The 17,287-nt window shown below is 39.8% G+C and overlaps 1 protein-coding gene across 1 annotated transcript in view; it reads left to right on the top strand.

Annotated features, from left to right (window-relative positions):
* Window positions 1-17,287, top strand: part of UNC79 (unc-79 homolog, NALCN channel complex subunit) — a 113,378-nt gene that overhangs the window by 38,587 nt on the left and 57,504 nt on the right. Inside the window, exons 21-30 of the mRNA XM_067296968.1 lie at window positions 178-257; window positions 338-486; window positions 2,404-2,561; window positions 2,929-3,110; window positions 3,643-3,844; window positions 5,497-5,676; window positions 6,722-6,787; window positions 8,892-9,178; window positions 13,598-13,780; window positions 14,605-14,767. Coding sequence (XP_067153069.1) covers window positions 178-257; window positions 338-486; window positions 2,404-2,561; window positions 2,929-3,110; window positions 3,643-3,844; window positions 5,497-5,676; window positions 6,722-6,787; window positions 8,892-9,178; window positions 13,598-13,780; window positions 14,605-14,767 — 1,650 coding nt within the window. The remainder of the gene's footprint in view (window positions 1-177; window positions 258-337; window positions 487-2,403; window positions 2,562-2,928; window positions 3,111-3,642; window positions 3,845-5,496; window positions 5,677-6,721; window positions 6,788-8,891; window positions 9,179-13,597; window positions 13,781-14,604; window positions 14,768-17,287) is intronic.

Genomic DNA, 17,287 nt, shown 5'->3' on the forward strand with positions numbered 1-17,287 from the left:
CATATAACATAGCAAAAATATTAGATGCTAAATTCCTTGCTGTTGTATCTTTACTTACTGCTGTGTTACTGTAGATAGAATTAATTTACCTCTTATCACATTCAGATCCTTTAATTTCACTTTGAATCCACAAATGAGATACTCTAACAACAGTTTATGTAACTTATATTTTAACAGCTATAAAAAATGACACAGAAAGAAAATTTTGTTATCAGCAACTTCCAGTTACCTTGAAGCTCATATACACTATACTGCAGGTAATATTGATTATTTGTTTAGTTTGAATTTTTGGTTAGGTGGTTTCACTGTGTTGAGAGTAGTACATCTGCTTGCACAGGAAATGTCAAGATTTGAAGAGCCAGACATTCTGTTTAATATGCTGAACTGTCTGAAGATTCTGTGTCTTCATGGAGAATGCCTGTATATAGCAAGAAAGGACCATCCACAATTTCTAGCCTATATTCAAGATCATATGCTGATTGCAAGGTAGGCTTTTATCACACATTTTGTTTTCGTACTTTATTGATTCCAACTATGCATTCTTGGATGTGACATCCAAGAGTTTGAACTTTAGGAAAATTAAGGAAGGATGGAAGAGAAGTGTGGAAAGGGAAAGCAGTAGTATAAGGGCACATTGGATAGGCCAGTTAGGAAGCTGCAAATGGAACCAAAGTACCTTGTGTCCTCTAGTTCTGTGTTTATGTGAACATCTCTAACCCTAACAGAGGTGAAGGATGATGTGGTGTTGTTTTTTTTTTGGGGGGGGGGAATCCAGTAGCAGAGATGAAAATATGAAAAAGGTAATCATTTGGGGTTAATTCCAAGTGGTGGATTTTGTCAGAGAAATCGGAAAAATATTTGGGCTTTAATGAAAGATTGTGATCAGCATTTCATTTTGTCCTATATCTGCCTGAAAGTAAGTCTTGGTTTTGCTCAGTTCATTATGCTGTGTCTATCTGAGGTGTTGTACTACAAGGGAGATAAGACTCAAACCCACTGAGCTCCTCCTTCAGGCCAGAGCTGCACTTTCAAAGCACCGTTGAAACAGTTTGACAAGGAGAAAACAAAGTGCCCCACAGGAGCTAAAGGGGAGACTGCTAAGTCCAGTGTTGAAATGAGGGCATGAAGTCTAAATATTACAACCCCCACTGCAGAGTGTCAGTGGCTTATCAGAGTCTGAAGTGACCTGAAATGGAATGTTTAATTCACTTAATCCCATAGTTATTTCTTTTTTTAGATTATCCCAAGCAGATTTTCCAAGGAAAAAAGTACCAGCAGAATTTTGTCACAAAAATATAAATTTTGGAGAAAGCATTTTTGCTAGAAAAAGAGACTCTAGAACCATAGAATTATAGAATAAATTAGGTTGGAAAGAGCTTCAGGAGGTAGTCTGAAGTTTGAAGACTGAATTTTGAGCCAACTTTGGGCTCTAATCCTAATACTTCACTACACTTTGCAGTGTATTCTACAACAACTCAAACTTCTCCTTGGAAATGGTATGCAGCCATAGGGGATCAACCAACTATAATCAGATGCCAAAGGATCACTATTAGAGACAGGATATCATGCACAGCTTGATATTCTGCACCAGTTGTTTTGCAGTCAGTGAGTGCGAATTTCTCATTCTGAATAATAGCTTTGTCTGAAATTGAGGTCCTTCCCTGACTCTCAGGATAAAATAAAGGATGATGTAGAGGCAAAAATATGTAGTTTGTAGGATTGTAGAACTGACTGAAGAACAGTATCTCACTTTCTTTTTAAGAGGTAAAAGAAGTTCTCATTTAGTGTCAGAGTGAACGGGATTGAAATCTGCACATTTTAAGATTCCTTTTAAAGGGACTTTTGGAGAGAGCTCATTGAAGAAACACCAACATATGCTGTTCTGAATGGAGTATGTTATTCAGGGCTTGCAGCTGTTTGGTATCATTTTCACTGAAGATCTCCTGAAATTCTAGGGTTTTAGCAGACTGGAGGATCTGTCCTGAATCTAAGAACTAGTAAATCTTGAGTCCCTGACATCTGATTGATTCCTGGATGCACATGATTCATGGCTCCAAGGCTGGCATGTGCAGAACTTGGTCACGTTGGAAATGCTAAACTGTGGCGTAGGTTATGTTCCATGGCAACAGTGCCTTGAATTCGGCAATATCTTGTCAAATCTGAAGTGTTTTAATGTAAGGGATATTTGAACCTGGGTTTTCAAGAAACTCTGCTGTATTTGAAGATTTCCAAGTAGCTCTGTTCTCATACCAGCAACTGTAGTGTTCACACGAGTGCTTAGGATGGCTCATAGAGGTTGTCATGAAAAGCATGTTCCCACTAGTGGTACAGTGTGGACATTTAGAAGAAAGGATGCCAAGGGATTGCTTTTATAAGCAGACTTGCTATTTTTGATCTTTCCAGCTTATGGGGAGTTGTGAAGTCTGAGTTCTCTCAGCTTTCTTCCCTGGCAGTCCCACTTCTTCTCCATGCGCTTTCGCTTCCCCATGGAGCTGACATTTTCTGGACAATCATAAACAGCAATTTCAACAGCAAAGATTGGAAGATGAGATTTGAAGCAGGTAGGCTTGAGAATTGTAGGCTGTTTGTGTGTGTGTTGCTTTGCTGAGGAGCTGAAGAGGTAGAGCTTTCTCTGCTGTAAGTGAGGAGAACTGTAATTGGTGATTATCTTTTTGCTGGTTTGGGGAGTTTTGGAGATAGTTTGCTGCAATGCCATAGCACAAAAAGGCAACAGAATAGAGGAGAATATGAGACCTTCTGGATAACCAAAATAAGATCAAATTCACAAAAATATTTGCCAGCTATTTTTTTGTTTTTGCTTTCTAATATGCCTCTCCTAAAAATATCTATATTTTAATCAGGACATAAAGAAGCCATTGCCTAAATTAATATGAATATTTTCTTTGTCTTGGGGCATGGCTGCTACAGTGGAGAAGGTGGCTGTGTTGTGCAGGTTTTTGGATATTCAGTCTGTGACAAAAAACCACCTACTGAAGTATTCTTTGGCTCATGCATTCTGCTGTTTTCTGACTGCTGTGGAAGATGTCAACCCAGCAGTAGCTACAAGAGCTGGGCTATTACTTGACACCATAAAGAGGCCAGCTTTACAGGTAGGTTCATTATATGAGACAAAAAGTATGCATTCAAACAGAAAGCTGAGTTTTGACCCAAAGTTCAAGGGGGTTCAGGTGTACAGTATCACCATCACTGTTAATAGCTCATAAGACAAGCCTTATGGATCCTGATAATTGACAAAAACGCAAAACAGCTGTGGGAAATGATACTGCCCTAGCCCCAACTTTGGCTACAAGGGATTACTATGGCATTTGAACTGTTACTGGAGAAAGCTGTAAATGTTGTTAAAATGTGATAGTGTGTACCAAATGCTCAGTAGGTAGAATTTTGCCTTCAAAATCAGTGTAGAAAATTCACCATTCTAAATACGGTGCTTGTTTATCTCCTTACTTATCTTACTTTTCTGCTGGTATCAGTAGCATTGCTCCTGATTTAAAACACTAGGAAACAAGAGCTAAACCTTTGTTCTCTATTAATTGATAGAAGTTGTGAGCTTTGACCTCCTGTTGCTTTTAAAACACTTATAATAGTCTTCGCATCTCAGTTCTGTATTTTTTCTCTACACAGGGTCTCTGCCTCTGCCTTGATTTCCAGTTTGACACAGTTGTTAAGGACAGGCCCACAATTCTTAGTAAGCTTTTGCTGCTTCATTTTCTAAAAGCAGATATTCCAGCTTTGAGCTGGGAGTTCTTTGTGAATCGCTTTGAGACCCTGTCTCTGGAAGCACAGCTTCATCTGGACTGCAACAAAGAATTCCCTTTCCCAACAAGTAAGCAGAAACCAAATCATTCTGATCACCTTTTATCAGCTGCTGGAATTTCAGCTGCCTGCAAGGGTATGAGAGAGATGTAGGCCTCACCTGCATAAACTTGCTGAAACTAACTAATCTTTCAGGTCAGAAGAGAATAACTCAAAGTAAACACTTTTTGACTGCCCAAATGCAGATTAGGATATATTCCATTACAAGTTTGGGCATTGTGTTTTACTCTCACTAGAAGGTGATTCCCAGCCCTGGTTGAAACATGATCTGGTTCTGTGATGAATCAGCTGCAACCTGCATTAACCTATTTGTTCTTTTGTAGAAGTTCTTACGCTATTAGCATTAGTATTCCTGAAGGGCTAGATCATGCCTGACCCAGTTCTGTAAGGGTCTGTACAAAGACAGATGAAGGTATGATCCCAGCCCTAGGAACTGCATGATCTCCAAAACACAAACAAATGCATGGGACACGGCACAAGAGGTACTTGGAATCTTAGAGCAGGGGCTTGGTTAACTATTCCTGCAGGGACTGTAACAAACTTCTGTAAATGTTTGTCCTGTCCATATTTTGTTTCTTGATGAGATTACGTATCTCTTTCCATTCACTTGGAAGCGGAAGGGGCTAAAATAATAACCTGTGCATGATTGTTTAACATGCTGAATAATTAAGTTTTCTCACTCAAGTGGTGGCCATGAGCCAGTTCTGTTTTCATTTGACTTGCTTGGAGGAGGTGGGGAACAGCTGTCTGGACAGCATCTGCTCCATCAACAGCCTAATGACTCCTCTTGCAATTGTGTGAAGCCCAGTGCCTAAAAAAGCCCAGGTGATGCTGCTGCATCCATCTAGGAAATGGATGGAGCTGCAAACATTTTCTCCTTCGTATATGGGTATCTTGGCCCAAAGTTGGGACCTATTGCTGTGGCCTGAGAAGGGAATCTCAGCAGTGGTTGTTAGCACCTTTGGCAGCAGATGTAGGGCTGCATCTTTAAGTAAAAATATTTGAGAGCATTTAATTTAAAAAATGCAAAAGATATTTTTCAAGATTCTTTTGAACCTTTCTTTTTGCCTTTTCAAAGACATCTATAAGTGGTTCAAAGGATGGGGTCACCAGCTTTGGTGACTCAGGTGATAAAACTCAAAGGGTTTGAATGTGCCACAGACATGAGTATAGAAAAACATTAGTGACTCCATTGAGATAGATGCACTGACGCTACTGGTAACAGCACTGTAAAAGCATAACAACACTCACAGGATTTTGGAGGCACTGTTCAGATCCAGGATGATAGGTGTAGGCAGGACAGAATTTCAGTCTGAGGTAGAACTAGAGGCCACATTTTGATATGAGTGCACTAAATGTGATCCATACTTATGAGGTTTCTGCCATTTTAAATAGAGGGCACCTTATACTCCCTTACCCTGAAATTCAGGTTTTGGGGTTCAAGAGTCTGGTTTTGTCCAATCTCTAAATAAACAAAGGGATTTTACAGATTTTAGACTGAGCGCGTGCAAATGAGTTCCTTGCAGATGGACCCCTTGAACCTGTATGAAGCATTCTTGACTTCAATGGGACCTGGGGCCCAGTTGCACTTGGCACTAGGCAGCATTAGGGCCTCGCCATGCTGTGGAATGAATCCTAACTTGGTCAATTGCATTTGCAAAGCTATCACTGCTGTCCGGACAAATGTCGCCAACCTCAGTGATGCAGCAATGTGGAAGATCAAGAGGGCTCGTTTCGCACGTAATCGTCAGAAGAGTGTGCGTTCCCTGAGGGACAGTGTGAAGGGACCAGTGGAGTCAAAGAGAGCGCTCTCCCTTCCAGAAACCTTAACCACCAAAATTCGTTGAGTATCTATTTATATTTTTGTGACACGCCTGTATCTTCTCCCTTAGGATTGTATCCTATTGCTGGGAACTCATTGTCAATATTTATCCAACTGGGATAGCAAATTTAGACTTCTGACTGATTTGGACATTATTCAGATAATGACAAGTCAGTGAGTTTGACGAAGAACATAGACAAACATTAGGTCTATGCTCTCTTTATTTAAAATGCCAGAACAAAATGTTCTAAGACTAGTTGGTAGATAGAACTTAATTTTTTTATTGTGGCTAATACACAGTAATTTTGTATAAAGTAGATATAGTGTTCACAGAACAATTACTCTACTACTAATTTATTTATTAATTACAATTATTGATCAGTTTATACAGTGTTTGCTAGACATCTTAGAAGCAACTCTTAATGTCTTGGATGAGCTATTGGATATCTTCAGAATTCCTTTGTCAAAAAAAGGAATGTACATGCAGCAAATCCTTCCTGCCATCTTGCACAGGAGGACAACTTAGGTGCTGGAAAATCATAGGCCTGTATGGAGCGCTATACAGATATTTCCCAAGCAAAACTAAAGCTTACCCATTCTCATTTAGAGAATTTTACAAATGCTAATTAGTCTTACATTCAATTTGGACCCCTCACATTGCTCCTACCCTTACAATAGCATTCAATCATGGGTACTAGTGAACTGCTAAAGTTATCGAGGTAATTCCTTTTCTCCAAACCAGACAACACCATATTTTGGGACTCTTATGTCATCCTTCTTGATCAGCTTCTGAACCTGCACAGGTGCTCCTGTGTGATGACTCTTGTACCAGCAAAACTGAATGATGAAGAAAACTAGAATTACAGAACATAAGTGCACAAAATCTGTAGAGCACAAAAGTGACATGTTTCAAACTGTTACACTCACTGCCTGACAACAGTGCATGAGTAAATGAATGTATATATGGTAGCACTGAATATATGCTGAAGGTTAAGATGCCAGTACTGCTTATATAAACAGACCTGTTCTTCTGTTTTTTTTTTTTTTTTTTTCTTTTTTTTTAAGCTGTCAGCTTGACCAGACATGAGCAGTCTGCTCCAGCACTTGGTGGAACACCAGATCAAACACCAGGTAGGTTAGGAAAGGGGGATGTTTCGATGAAACAGGGAAAGCAAGGCACTAGTGCTGGCTTTCTTGCTGACTCAGAAGATGAATTTATGCAAGATGCGAGCTATTTAAAAGGCTGAGTGATTCAGGTGTCTCAGTGTGGTTCCACAAGGTGTAAATTCAAGTTGTATTGTAGATCTGTACTGAAAACTGCCCCCAGTTGTAAATAGTGCTTCAGGACTGGGGGAGATTATTCAGAGCAGTCAGTTGTGCTGCTAGTGTCTCACCCTCCTGTGTTTCATTGCCCACAGGAACTAGCAAATCTTAAGTGTGCTGTCCCAATGAGTAACCTATGTTCAGGTTGATTTTTCACCTTCAGGTTTTAGAGAGCCAGTAGACAGAATGCTTTTGAGTGCAGGTACTATAAGTTGCAGTTGTCCCCTCTGTATACTTATATCCATCCTGAGTCCCTTATTTTTTATTTACTGACAACATTTTGTGAAGATGCAGCCCTTCTGTCAACCGTTTGTAGAATAGCTAGCTCAGCAGGGCCCAAGTAAGTATATAATCTCTAAATAAGGATGATCACTGACATTTCTTGCTCTGGTTGAGCCCTGTATACGCTGACCAGCTGGAAGTGGAAATCTCAGTTTCAGATCTTTTTACTTCTTTCTTCAGGACTTGCAATATTTTCAACAGACACAAATTCACAATCGGAACAGATCAGTTTACTGGGTAATCATTTGAACAGGAGAATGCCTTGCCCACATAGGCACTAACTTTGAGATATGAAATGGATTAGGAGAGTATCTGAATTAGCACTGTTTATAGCCCTATCATATCAGCCCAGTGAGAGTTGGCAATCAACCTGTCCTTAAAGAACATATGTGCAGATTGTCACAGGGTCATAGAAAGAGCGAGTGAAATAAAGGTGCGAAGAGCAGATATGAAAGCAAGTGATTGTTCTTTTTTATTAGCACCGTTCTCTATATTAGGGTTAAAGAAACCTGTCACATGAGAAGTGTCAGTCTCACAATAGGCATTCTCAGCCACTGTGATTTTATTAGACATATTTTGCTATTTTGAAGCCTCAGTTTCCAGGTTCAAGTCATTATCCGAACAGCAAATTTCAATTTTCACTAAAATACATATATAAAAAAAGTTGTAAGTACCAAGTAATCACTGATATGAAGAAAACTCTGACAGCATGATTTAGACTTCTCATAGATGCTTTGAAAACCAGAAGACAAATGGCTTTCCCTCTCCTCCTGCACAGGACTTATTACTTCTTTTTAAAATCTCACAATTATTTGTCATTAAACAGATTTTTAATCACAGATCAGAAAATTCATCAGAATACATTTTAGTAACTATTAAAATTAATTGTGACCTCATTAACAGTAATGGTATTTAATGAACAAATTAAAATTAATGGTGTAATCAAAAACTTAAATTTCAAGTATCTCCCCCTTTTTGATGCTGTCGCAAAGAGTATTTTCTCTGATCTTTGTTAATTATTCTACTGAAAGTAAGGTGTGCATTTTATTTATAGAGAAGCATTTTATCTAAACTACTGCTTAACAGACCATGTTTGTCATTACTTTCTTTACTGTGCTGTAGCCATTCACATTTTCATAATTAATAAAAAAAAAAACCTGATACACTGATGTGTGAAATACCTGCTGCTTTTTGTGAATTCAGTTGCTATTGTTAGTATAGCACAGAACTGTAAGAACTGCTAAGCACTAAAGATCTTTAGTAATATAAAAGGCCTTACACACAGGGTGAGATAGAAGAGGATACCTCTAAAAGCAATTACTAGAGGAGTCTGGTAATAATAAACAGATCTAAAAGTACATGGAAATATTGTAAAAATCCATAACAATCTGGAATATGAAAATGAAAAGACTGATGTCCACTAATATTGGCTGAGAAAGAATGAAAACTATGCTAGATGAGAATATGGTGGCCATGGGATTTGATTTGCCTTTAATTCCTATTGATATAAAGGAATAGTTACACTCAGTTTGGCAGAGATGCACTGGGATGGGAAGATTAGCAGCTTTATTAAATGTGAGAAAGCTGAGAAATAGGCAGAATGTCACCAATGTCTCTCTTGTACTGCTAGGACAACCCTCCCCAGAGAATGATAATACAATAAAAGATCTGCTGCCAGAGGATGCTGGGATTGATCACCAGACTGTCCACCAACTGATTACTGTGCTCATGAAGTTCATGGCAAAGGATGAGAGCAGTGCTGAGTCGGACATCAGCAGCGCTAAGGCTTTCAACACAGTCAAGCGCCATCTGTACGTCTTGCTTGGCTATGATCAGCAGGAAGGATGCTTCATGATTGCACCACAGAAAATGCGCATTTCAACTTGCTTTAATGCCTTTATCGCCGGAATAGCACAAGTAGGTGAAGGCACTTACTACCTTTTGCAGCTATTTCTCTTTGCCTGTGATTGAAACGGCAGTAGCACAGCCCTCCTTGTACCAAAATAATGGCTGAGTGTGGTAACCCTATTTTGCTCTACTTAATACCTCCTCAACTGCTGAGGTGAATTTGGGAATGAGGAAGACTACTTGCATCTTTACCCTTCAGAAAACTCTGTCTGATCTAATTAAGTGCTTTCTGTAGAGTTTTGCTTGGGAATAAAAAAAGTAAATGGTTACAGAGAAGGATGCTAAATACCTTCATGCTAGTGCTCTAAACTTGCTACATTGGTGGCATAGCGGTAGTGCGTGTGTGCGCGCACACACATGCATGCACAGGTGTGCAAGTACTTCTGTGTTTGAAAAATCAGAGACTGCTCCAAAATGCCCCTTACCCTCTTTCCCTAGCCTTTGAGTGCCTCACTTTCCTCACATATAATTTCCTGCTTTCCCCCTGAGGAAGACCTGAGAGCCATGAGCCCTTGCCTGTCCCCTGCGTGAATAATCTGTAAGCTTTCTGACATTCCTCACTTTGCAGTAGACTCACTGTCCTCCTTAGAGTGGACCAGAAATTTCTTTTCTCCCTTTCCTAGGGACTGGTGCCCCTTTCATAAAATCTATACTGCTATGATAAATGACTTTGAGCAGTTGCCTTGTACCTTCTTTCTCTACCTTTAAAGTAAGGATGGCAGTTATTCCTTATATCACAAGCCTCTTCTGAGGCTTGATTCTTACTGAAAGAACATTTTTTGTGATGATGAAAAGCATTGCACACTTGCACACTTACTGTTTATGGTGAAGAAGCTTCATCAATTCCATAATTCCACAACATTTTCTCCTCATCACAGTATCCCATAAGGATTACTGTAGGGGAGAAGACAGTATTATTGCTTTAGATATCTGCCAGACTCTTAATATGCCTGTTGTAAAGTTCAGCCATTGCTCATAGCTGTCCTTACCTCTCCCGTAACCTCACTTCTTATTACGGTTTTCTGGTTCCATACACTGGAAGGAGTGATATTTTTGAATATCTTGATTCTTCATTGTAATGAAGATAACTTGCATGAACTTTCATAGTTATGGAGAAGTCAAGTATCTATGTTCCAGCAGGCAAAATAGAAGGTGTCAGTGCAAGATGGATAACTGCAAATGCATCTGATCCACTGTCTTGGGGCAGCATTGCTGTATGTTGTTCCTGGCTCATCTTCCCCTTGTACAGTTTTAAGATGAAGCATGTGAAAGGAGGTTCAGGCCCATTATGTTGTATTGAGAGTCCAGAAGTGGTGGTTTAGATCACAGGGCAGTATCTTCCACACTTCTCTGCACGTTTTCCAAGTCTGGATGCCCAAACTTCAGACAAAGATCTTAAATGACCTGGTTTTCAGAAGTACTACTTACTGCCCCTCTAAATATCAGCCCTGCCTTTTCTATTTTTAAACTGTCTAAGGATAGCCAAATTCACCATTTCTGTCTGAAAAGCTTCATGGATGAATCTTGGCTCCACTGAAGTCAAATGGAGTGTGTCTGAGGACTTCAGTGGGCCAGGATTTTTTCTCCATGTTGTAGGTGTCGAAACTCTTAAATTGTTTTTTGGGGAGATTTTTTTCTTAGCTGTAAGGATGTGTTCTGTTGGGAATCTCCTTTGCTGCAAAAGAAATGCTATTTGATGCACTCTCAGTACACATTAGCAGAATGAAAAGTCTGTATGGAACTTTTTATTAAAAAAAAATAAAAATCTGTTCCAATTACATGCTCCTGCTGCCCCCCCGGTCATATCTACTTGCTTTGCACTATCAGCTCTGCAAACATTGGGACTGGACTAGCTTGCCTGATTCCTTGGTTTTAATTACAAACTTGGTTGGAATGATCAGTTCAAGAAAACATTATCAAAGACTTCTGTTAACGTTTTGCATCATAAAATCTGAGTATTTGGAATTTTTGAAAGGATAAAATGCCTTTTTTCCCTCCTTAGCAGCAAATGTGGAAATGTTTTGCTGCTTGAAGTCAGTTCAGTATTGCCCCGCATGGTGGCAATGTTGTACAATCCTGTCTGGGGGGTGGAAGTACAGCATGTGTGGGAACCTAGCAGTGTAGTGCTCTACTCCAGATCCCAGGCTGAGTTCTGCTCAGGATTTGTAGCATCATTTCTTCTAAATCTGCCTATGACATCTTAAAAAATGTGTCTACTCAACTGAAGGCCTGTCTGCATTACAGGATGTACTGTGTTAAGGCAGGGCTCTGTCTTCTTGTATGGATGACTTTGTCCGAACCATGCTATATAACCATAGCTCAGCCTGAGGGCACAAGGCGTTGCAGGGCAGGGCCATGTTTGGTGATATATGCCATCTGATTGACAGGGCAACCCTACATGGATAGGCATGGGATTCATCTCTTTACCTCTGTGCATGCAGCAGGAAAATCTGAGACAGTTGCACATTGAACTAGAGGATTTTATAGGGAAAAAACTCTAATCAGCCTGTTCAGGAGGGAACTTGGGAGATAAATTTTGTGTTTGTAAATTAGGCTTGTCCCCATGTTCTAATAAAAACAAAATCAAAAAGCAGATATACAGCTCTGAAGGAAATGGATGATGTGGATGATAAGCAATGTTTGTGTCTGTTTAGATGTACAGGGCTCCTGATAAAGTGCTAAGTCCATTTAAACTGCAGATCATGGGAGGTGATAGATTTTAGGGGATGCACAGGTGTTTGCTTGCTCTGCTGTTATATCTCTCTAGGCATCAAATATCAGTCAGTGTCAGAGGCAAGGGCTTTGTGGATCCTGGGTATGATCTAGTTCAGCTACTGATTCCAGGACATATGGCTTTAAAGAAAGCCAGCCAATATTGCAAGATTGATGAAAAATAATGAAAATTAGCAATACAGTGTCAATAGAAAACACAGTCGTGTCAGTGAGAATTTATGCCCACACTGTAGCTAACTGTCAGGAGTCAAGCATATAAGATAGGCACCAAGTGGCATGATGCTCTTCAAAGTTCATGAAGGAGGCAAGGCTTATGGTTAGCAGTAACAATAGCAACCTGGCTACAGCAGCACCACCGCTTAAAAATGATGAACATTTTCTATAGCTGGATATTTTTTATTAGCTTTATTTGTGGATCCTTTAGGAATTAAATATTTAGACTTCCTTCATAACTTCTCTGCCACATACTTACCTTTGCTATAGCAAAGAGTGGGATTCTTGGCTGATTACATGATTCCAGAATATGTGGCTTAAGAAAAAACAGCTAATGTTGCAAGACTGATGAGAAATTAATGAAAACTGGCAGTGATAATTAATTAAAAAAAAAACCCTCACAATTGTCTGTCTGTTAAACATGGGGTATACCATAATATGGTTTTGTCTGTTGAGGCATGATCAAACTATGCTATAATGCTGTGTTATCCCAGCATAATTTATTCTATAGACATTCCAATGAACATTGCAATATAGACTGTGCCAGATAAAATGCTTTTTATAACACATCTTTTGTTTCATTTTGCATATCTAGCTAAAAGAAGACTTTTCTACAGTAAAATAAAAAGTGTTATTTAATTTCCTAGCACCAAACAGTTTTGGGAAGTGTTTTATAGCAGTGATTAGGTGCTGGAGAAACGTTTTTTAAGTCAGAATTAATTCAGAAACCTATTTTCCCTTTTCATAGCTGGTGCTGGCCATGAGAAGTCCATTAACTTTCAAAGATGAAAGTGATGTAAAATGATTTGAATAGTAATTCTGTCACGGAATAAAATGTACTGAAATCTTTCAGTACAAGGAGAGTATTTAAGTGCGAAATATGCCTATCTTTTGTTTACAGTTCAACAATTACTGTTTGTATGGTTAAAAGAAGTCATTAAAGAGTTTAGTTAATTTGTTGCCTTACAGCTTAACACAAGACTGTAGGAGCCCGCTTTTCACTTTCCTTAGCTTTTGGACAGCTGTATTGCAGAAGGATGTCATCAAAAAGAGCATTTTGATCAGCTGAACCACATTGCACACCTAGCTTGTATATGTTTGCAGATTGGCAGTTGTATAGATTTCACACAGTCATGCCTGGCTGGACTCACTGTCTCCCAGAAAGATACTTTAAAAGGCTTTGGAATGAGTGTTGATGCGTACTTTGTCTGTAGGTCTTGCTGGGTAGAGCTTGCAGATACTGTCAAGTGTGGCTTTTTGCAAGGGTAGGTAACAAACCAACAGTTTCACTACAAAGGAATACATGCAACACAAAGTTGTTACAAACTGGCAAGCTGGCAAGTTTCTACCTAATAGTGAGGCTGCCTTGAAAATATGCTTCTTTTCACTTAACTAATATCTAAACTGCATTAGATATTTTGCCTTTCAACATCAGCATTGTTGATTTTGGTGTACTAACTCCTGTGCTAATATTCTTTTCAGGTGATGGACTATAACATCAACCTTGGAAAACACCTTCTTCCCTTGGTGGTGCAGGTGTTGAAATATTGCACTTGTCCTCAGCTAAGGCATTACTTTCAGCAGCCTCCTCGCTGCTCCCTCTGGACCCTCAAGCCTCACATTCGGCAGATGTGGTTAAAGGCTTTACTTGTCATTCTTTATAAGGTGAGTGGCCTTAAAAAGATGCCATCCACCCTAAAATTCACACTTCAAAGTGAAATTTATTAGATAGAGTACCTAAATCTACTGCAAATGAAAGGAACTATAAAGAGTTTCTCTTCTTTGGTTTTCTTACTTTGTGTATTTAATTTTAATTTGTCTGAAGTAGTTTACACTTTCATCTGTGCTAGTGACCTGTTCCTCTTGCTGTCTGTATTGTCTTTCATACAGCTACCCGAGAAAGAAAAATACATATTTGAAAATAGGAAAATACTGTATAAAGTTCCAAAAGCTGATAGAAAGGAAAGATCATGGATAGTATTCTATGTAACTTAAAACTGATTTTAAAAAATTGGGTAACTTTTAAATGCAGTGGGTCAGCTTAACAACTTGTGTTCTTTAGTTAAGTGATGCTTTTAGGAAGCGTTATTAAAATACAATGTGTTTACGTGCAGAAATGAAGATGTGAATGCTTTTGATATGTTTAATAAAGTTCTAGCTGGCATATAGGGTGTGCAAAGAAGTAGAGACACTAGCAGTGAATGTTAACATGCAGATTGAAACAGAGTATTTGGAGACCAGTTCTGATACGACCTTTTGCAGTATTATTAATAACTGGTTTTGTAATAAGAAAATCAAGGAAACAATGTAATAAATGTCTGTACAAAGCTGAAAACAGTCCTGCTTCTCATGATGTATTTAGAAATGTATGATCAAAGTAAGGCAAAGGACATCTGGCTGAAAATATTCTTGTCATTTTTCTATTTTATTGCCTAAATGTTTATCCAAAGTTAGTTTTTAAGCCGAAGTTTTTCTCTTTCACTGAACAGTATCCCTACAGAGACTGTGAAATCAGCAAGATTGTACTTCACCTAATCCACATCACAGTCAATACCCTCAACGCTCAATATCACAGCTGCAAGCCCCATGCAACTGCTGGTCCTTTGTATAGTGACAACAGTAACATAAGCCGATACAGTGAAAAGGAAAAAGGTATTTTAAACACTCTCATTTTTATGATACTCTTTAATTTAGTTCATTAAGTCTCACTGCTGTTGTAGATAAAGGGTAAGTGTGGTCTGAATTTAGAACATAGGTGTCTCAATGAAGACCAAGGTGTGATTCATCTGACCAACTACAGGCATCTATAGGAAAAGAAATGCACTATTTGTCTGGAGGCTGAGCATAGCATAGCAGCCTAACTTGAAGAGAGTGTACCTAAGACTTAGTAGTTCAGTCACCGTGCCTGGCTAGTCCTTGGTCTTTTTTTATGAAAATATTAACTGCTTGCAAATTTGATGATGGAGAATCATGCCCACACACAGGAGACACAATCAACCTGTTACCATGTTGTGGATATTTTCAAATATTGGGAATGGGTTTCATCTGACTAAGTGTAGACATCTGTGTGTGCTAGCTGTCTAGAATCCAATCAGAGTTAAGAGGAAAAACAGGTGCTTTTGGAGTGCATATCATTTCATCCCAAAGCAGATGGTCAAAATAGCGAATGCTATATAGTACGTAGTTTATAGTAACATATATAGTAGCAAATAGTAGATGTTGAAATATGAAAATGATAATTCAGTCTATGGTTTGTTTTTTCTCTGACTGTGAAAGGAGCTGAAGTTGACCTAGCTTAGATACAAACATGTATGACGTAGATGTCTAAGGGCAGAGGAGGATGCTTCCACCCCCAGAATCTGTGTCTGATTGTTAACTTTTCTGTATGCACTTGCCAGCTATAACAAAGATGATGTGATGTTGTGAGCTGGTGTAAGTTTAGGTCCTGAGAAGTAATATATGGAGCAGTGGATGTTGTTTACCTTGACTTCAGCAAGGCTTTTGACACTGTCTCCCATAACATCCTCATAGACAAGCTCAGGAAGTGCAGGTTAGATGAGTGGACAGTGAGGTGGATTGAGAACTGGCTGAATGGCAGAGCTCAGAGGGTTTTGATCAGCGGCACAGAGTCTAGTTGGAGGCCTGTAGCTAGCGGTGTCCCCCAGGGGTCAGTACTGGGTCCAGCCCTGTTCAACATATTCATCAATGACTTGGATGAAGGGACAGAGTGCACCCTCAGCCTCCAAGTTTGCTGATGATACAAAACTGGGAGGAGTGGCCGATACACCAGAGGGCTGTGCTGCCATTCAGAGAGACCTGGACAGGCTGGAGAGGTGGGCGGAGAGGAACCTCGTGAAGTTCAACAAAGGCAAGTGCAGGGTCCTGCACCTAGGGAGGAATAACCCCAGGCACCAGTACAGGTTGGGGGTTGACCTGCTGGAAAGCAGCTCTGCGGAGAAGGACCTGGGAGTGCTGGTGGACACCAAGTTAAGCATGAGGCAGCAAGGTGCCCTTGTGGCCAAGAAGGCCAATGGTATCCTGGGGTGCATCAGGAAGAGTGTTGCCAGCAGGTCGAGGGAGGTGATTCTCCCCCTCTACTCAGCCCTGGTGAGGCCACATCTGGAGTGCTGTGTCCAGTTCTGGGCTCCCCAGTACAAGAGGGATGTGGCACTACTGCAGCAAGTCCAGTGAAGGGCTACACAGATGATTAGGGGACTGGAGCATCTCTCTTATGAGGAAAGGCTGAGAGAGCTGGGCCTGTTTAGCCTGTAGAAGAGAAGGCTGAGAGGAGATCTTATCAATGTGTACAAGTATCTGAAGGGAGGGTGTCGAGAGGATGGGACCAGACTCTTTTCAGTGGTTCCCAGCGACAGGACATGAGGCAGCGGACACAAACTGAAACACAGACAGTTCCATCTGAACATGAGGAAAAACTTTTTCACTGTGAGGGTGACAGAGCACTGGAACAGGTTGCCCAGAGAGGTTGTGGAGTCTCCTTCTCTGGAGATATTCAAAAGCTGCCTGGACGCAATCCTGTGCAATGTGCTCTAGGTGACCCTGCTTGAGCAGGGGGGTTGGACTAGATGATCTCCAGAGGTCCCTTCCAACCTCAACCATTCTGTGATTCTGTGATATGTCACTGAATGCGATTCCCTACAGTTGCAAAGTTTATTATGTGATAAATTTATCTGATCAAAACTTAAAAGGTTCTTTTGATGTTAAACTACAGCTACCTTTTAGTCATTTGTTATTTACATCCTCCTTTTCAAACATTCTTCCTAGTGTGCAGCAAACTATTCTTCCTGAAGAAGAAGAATACAAGGAGCACTCTGTCCTTTTATGTATGTCAGTACCTTTTCTCTTTTGCTGCTCTTTGCTCAATGAAAAGATATCCAACAGAACAAAGACCTGAAATTTGTTTGCCTGAAGAACATATCTCTCAGCTCTAGCAAATTAAAGCAACCTTAAAATGGATGTAAATGATACATTACATATTCTAGCTCACTTGAACATTTTGTATTGCCAGAGAAGGGCTAAGAGGCTTCAGATAACTGTGAACTTGCCATGAATTTGTCTTTGCTTTGAGCTGCTGAAGTGAGTTAGGGTGATTTAAGAATATTAAGGGTAGTAGTAACACATTTATAAAACGGATTCAGGGTTGATTCTGAGACG

The sequence above is a fragment of the Apteryx mantelli genome, chromosome 4, assembly GCF_036417845.1.
Source record: "Apteryx mantelli isolate bAptMan1 chromosome 4, bAptMan1.hap1, whole genome shotgun sequence".
NCBI classification, from domain to species: domain Eukaryota; kingdom Metazoa; phylum Chordata; class Aves; order Apterygiformes; family Apterygidae; genus Apteryx; species Apteryx mantelli.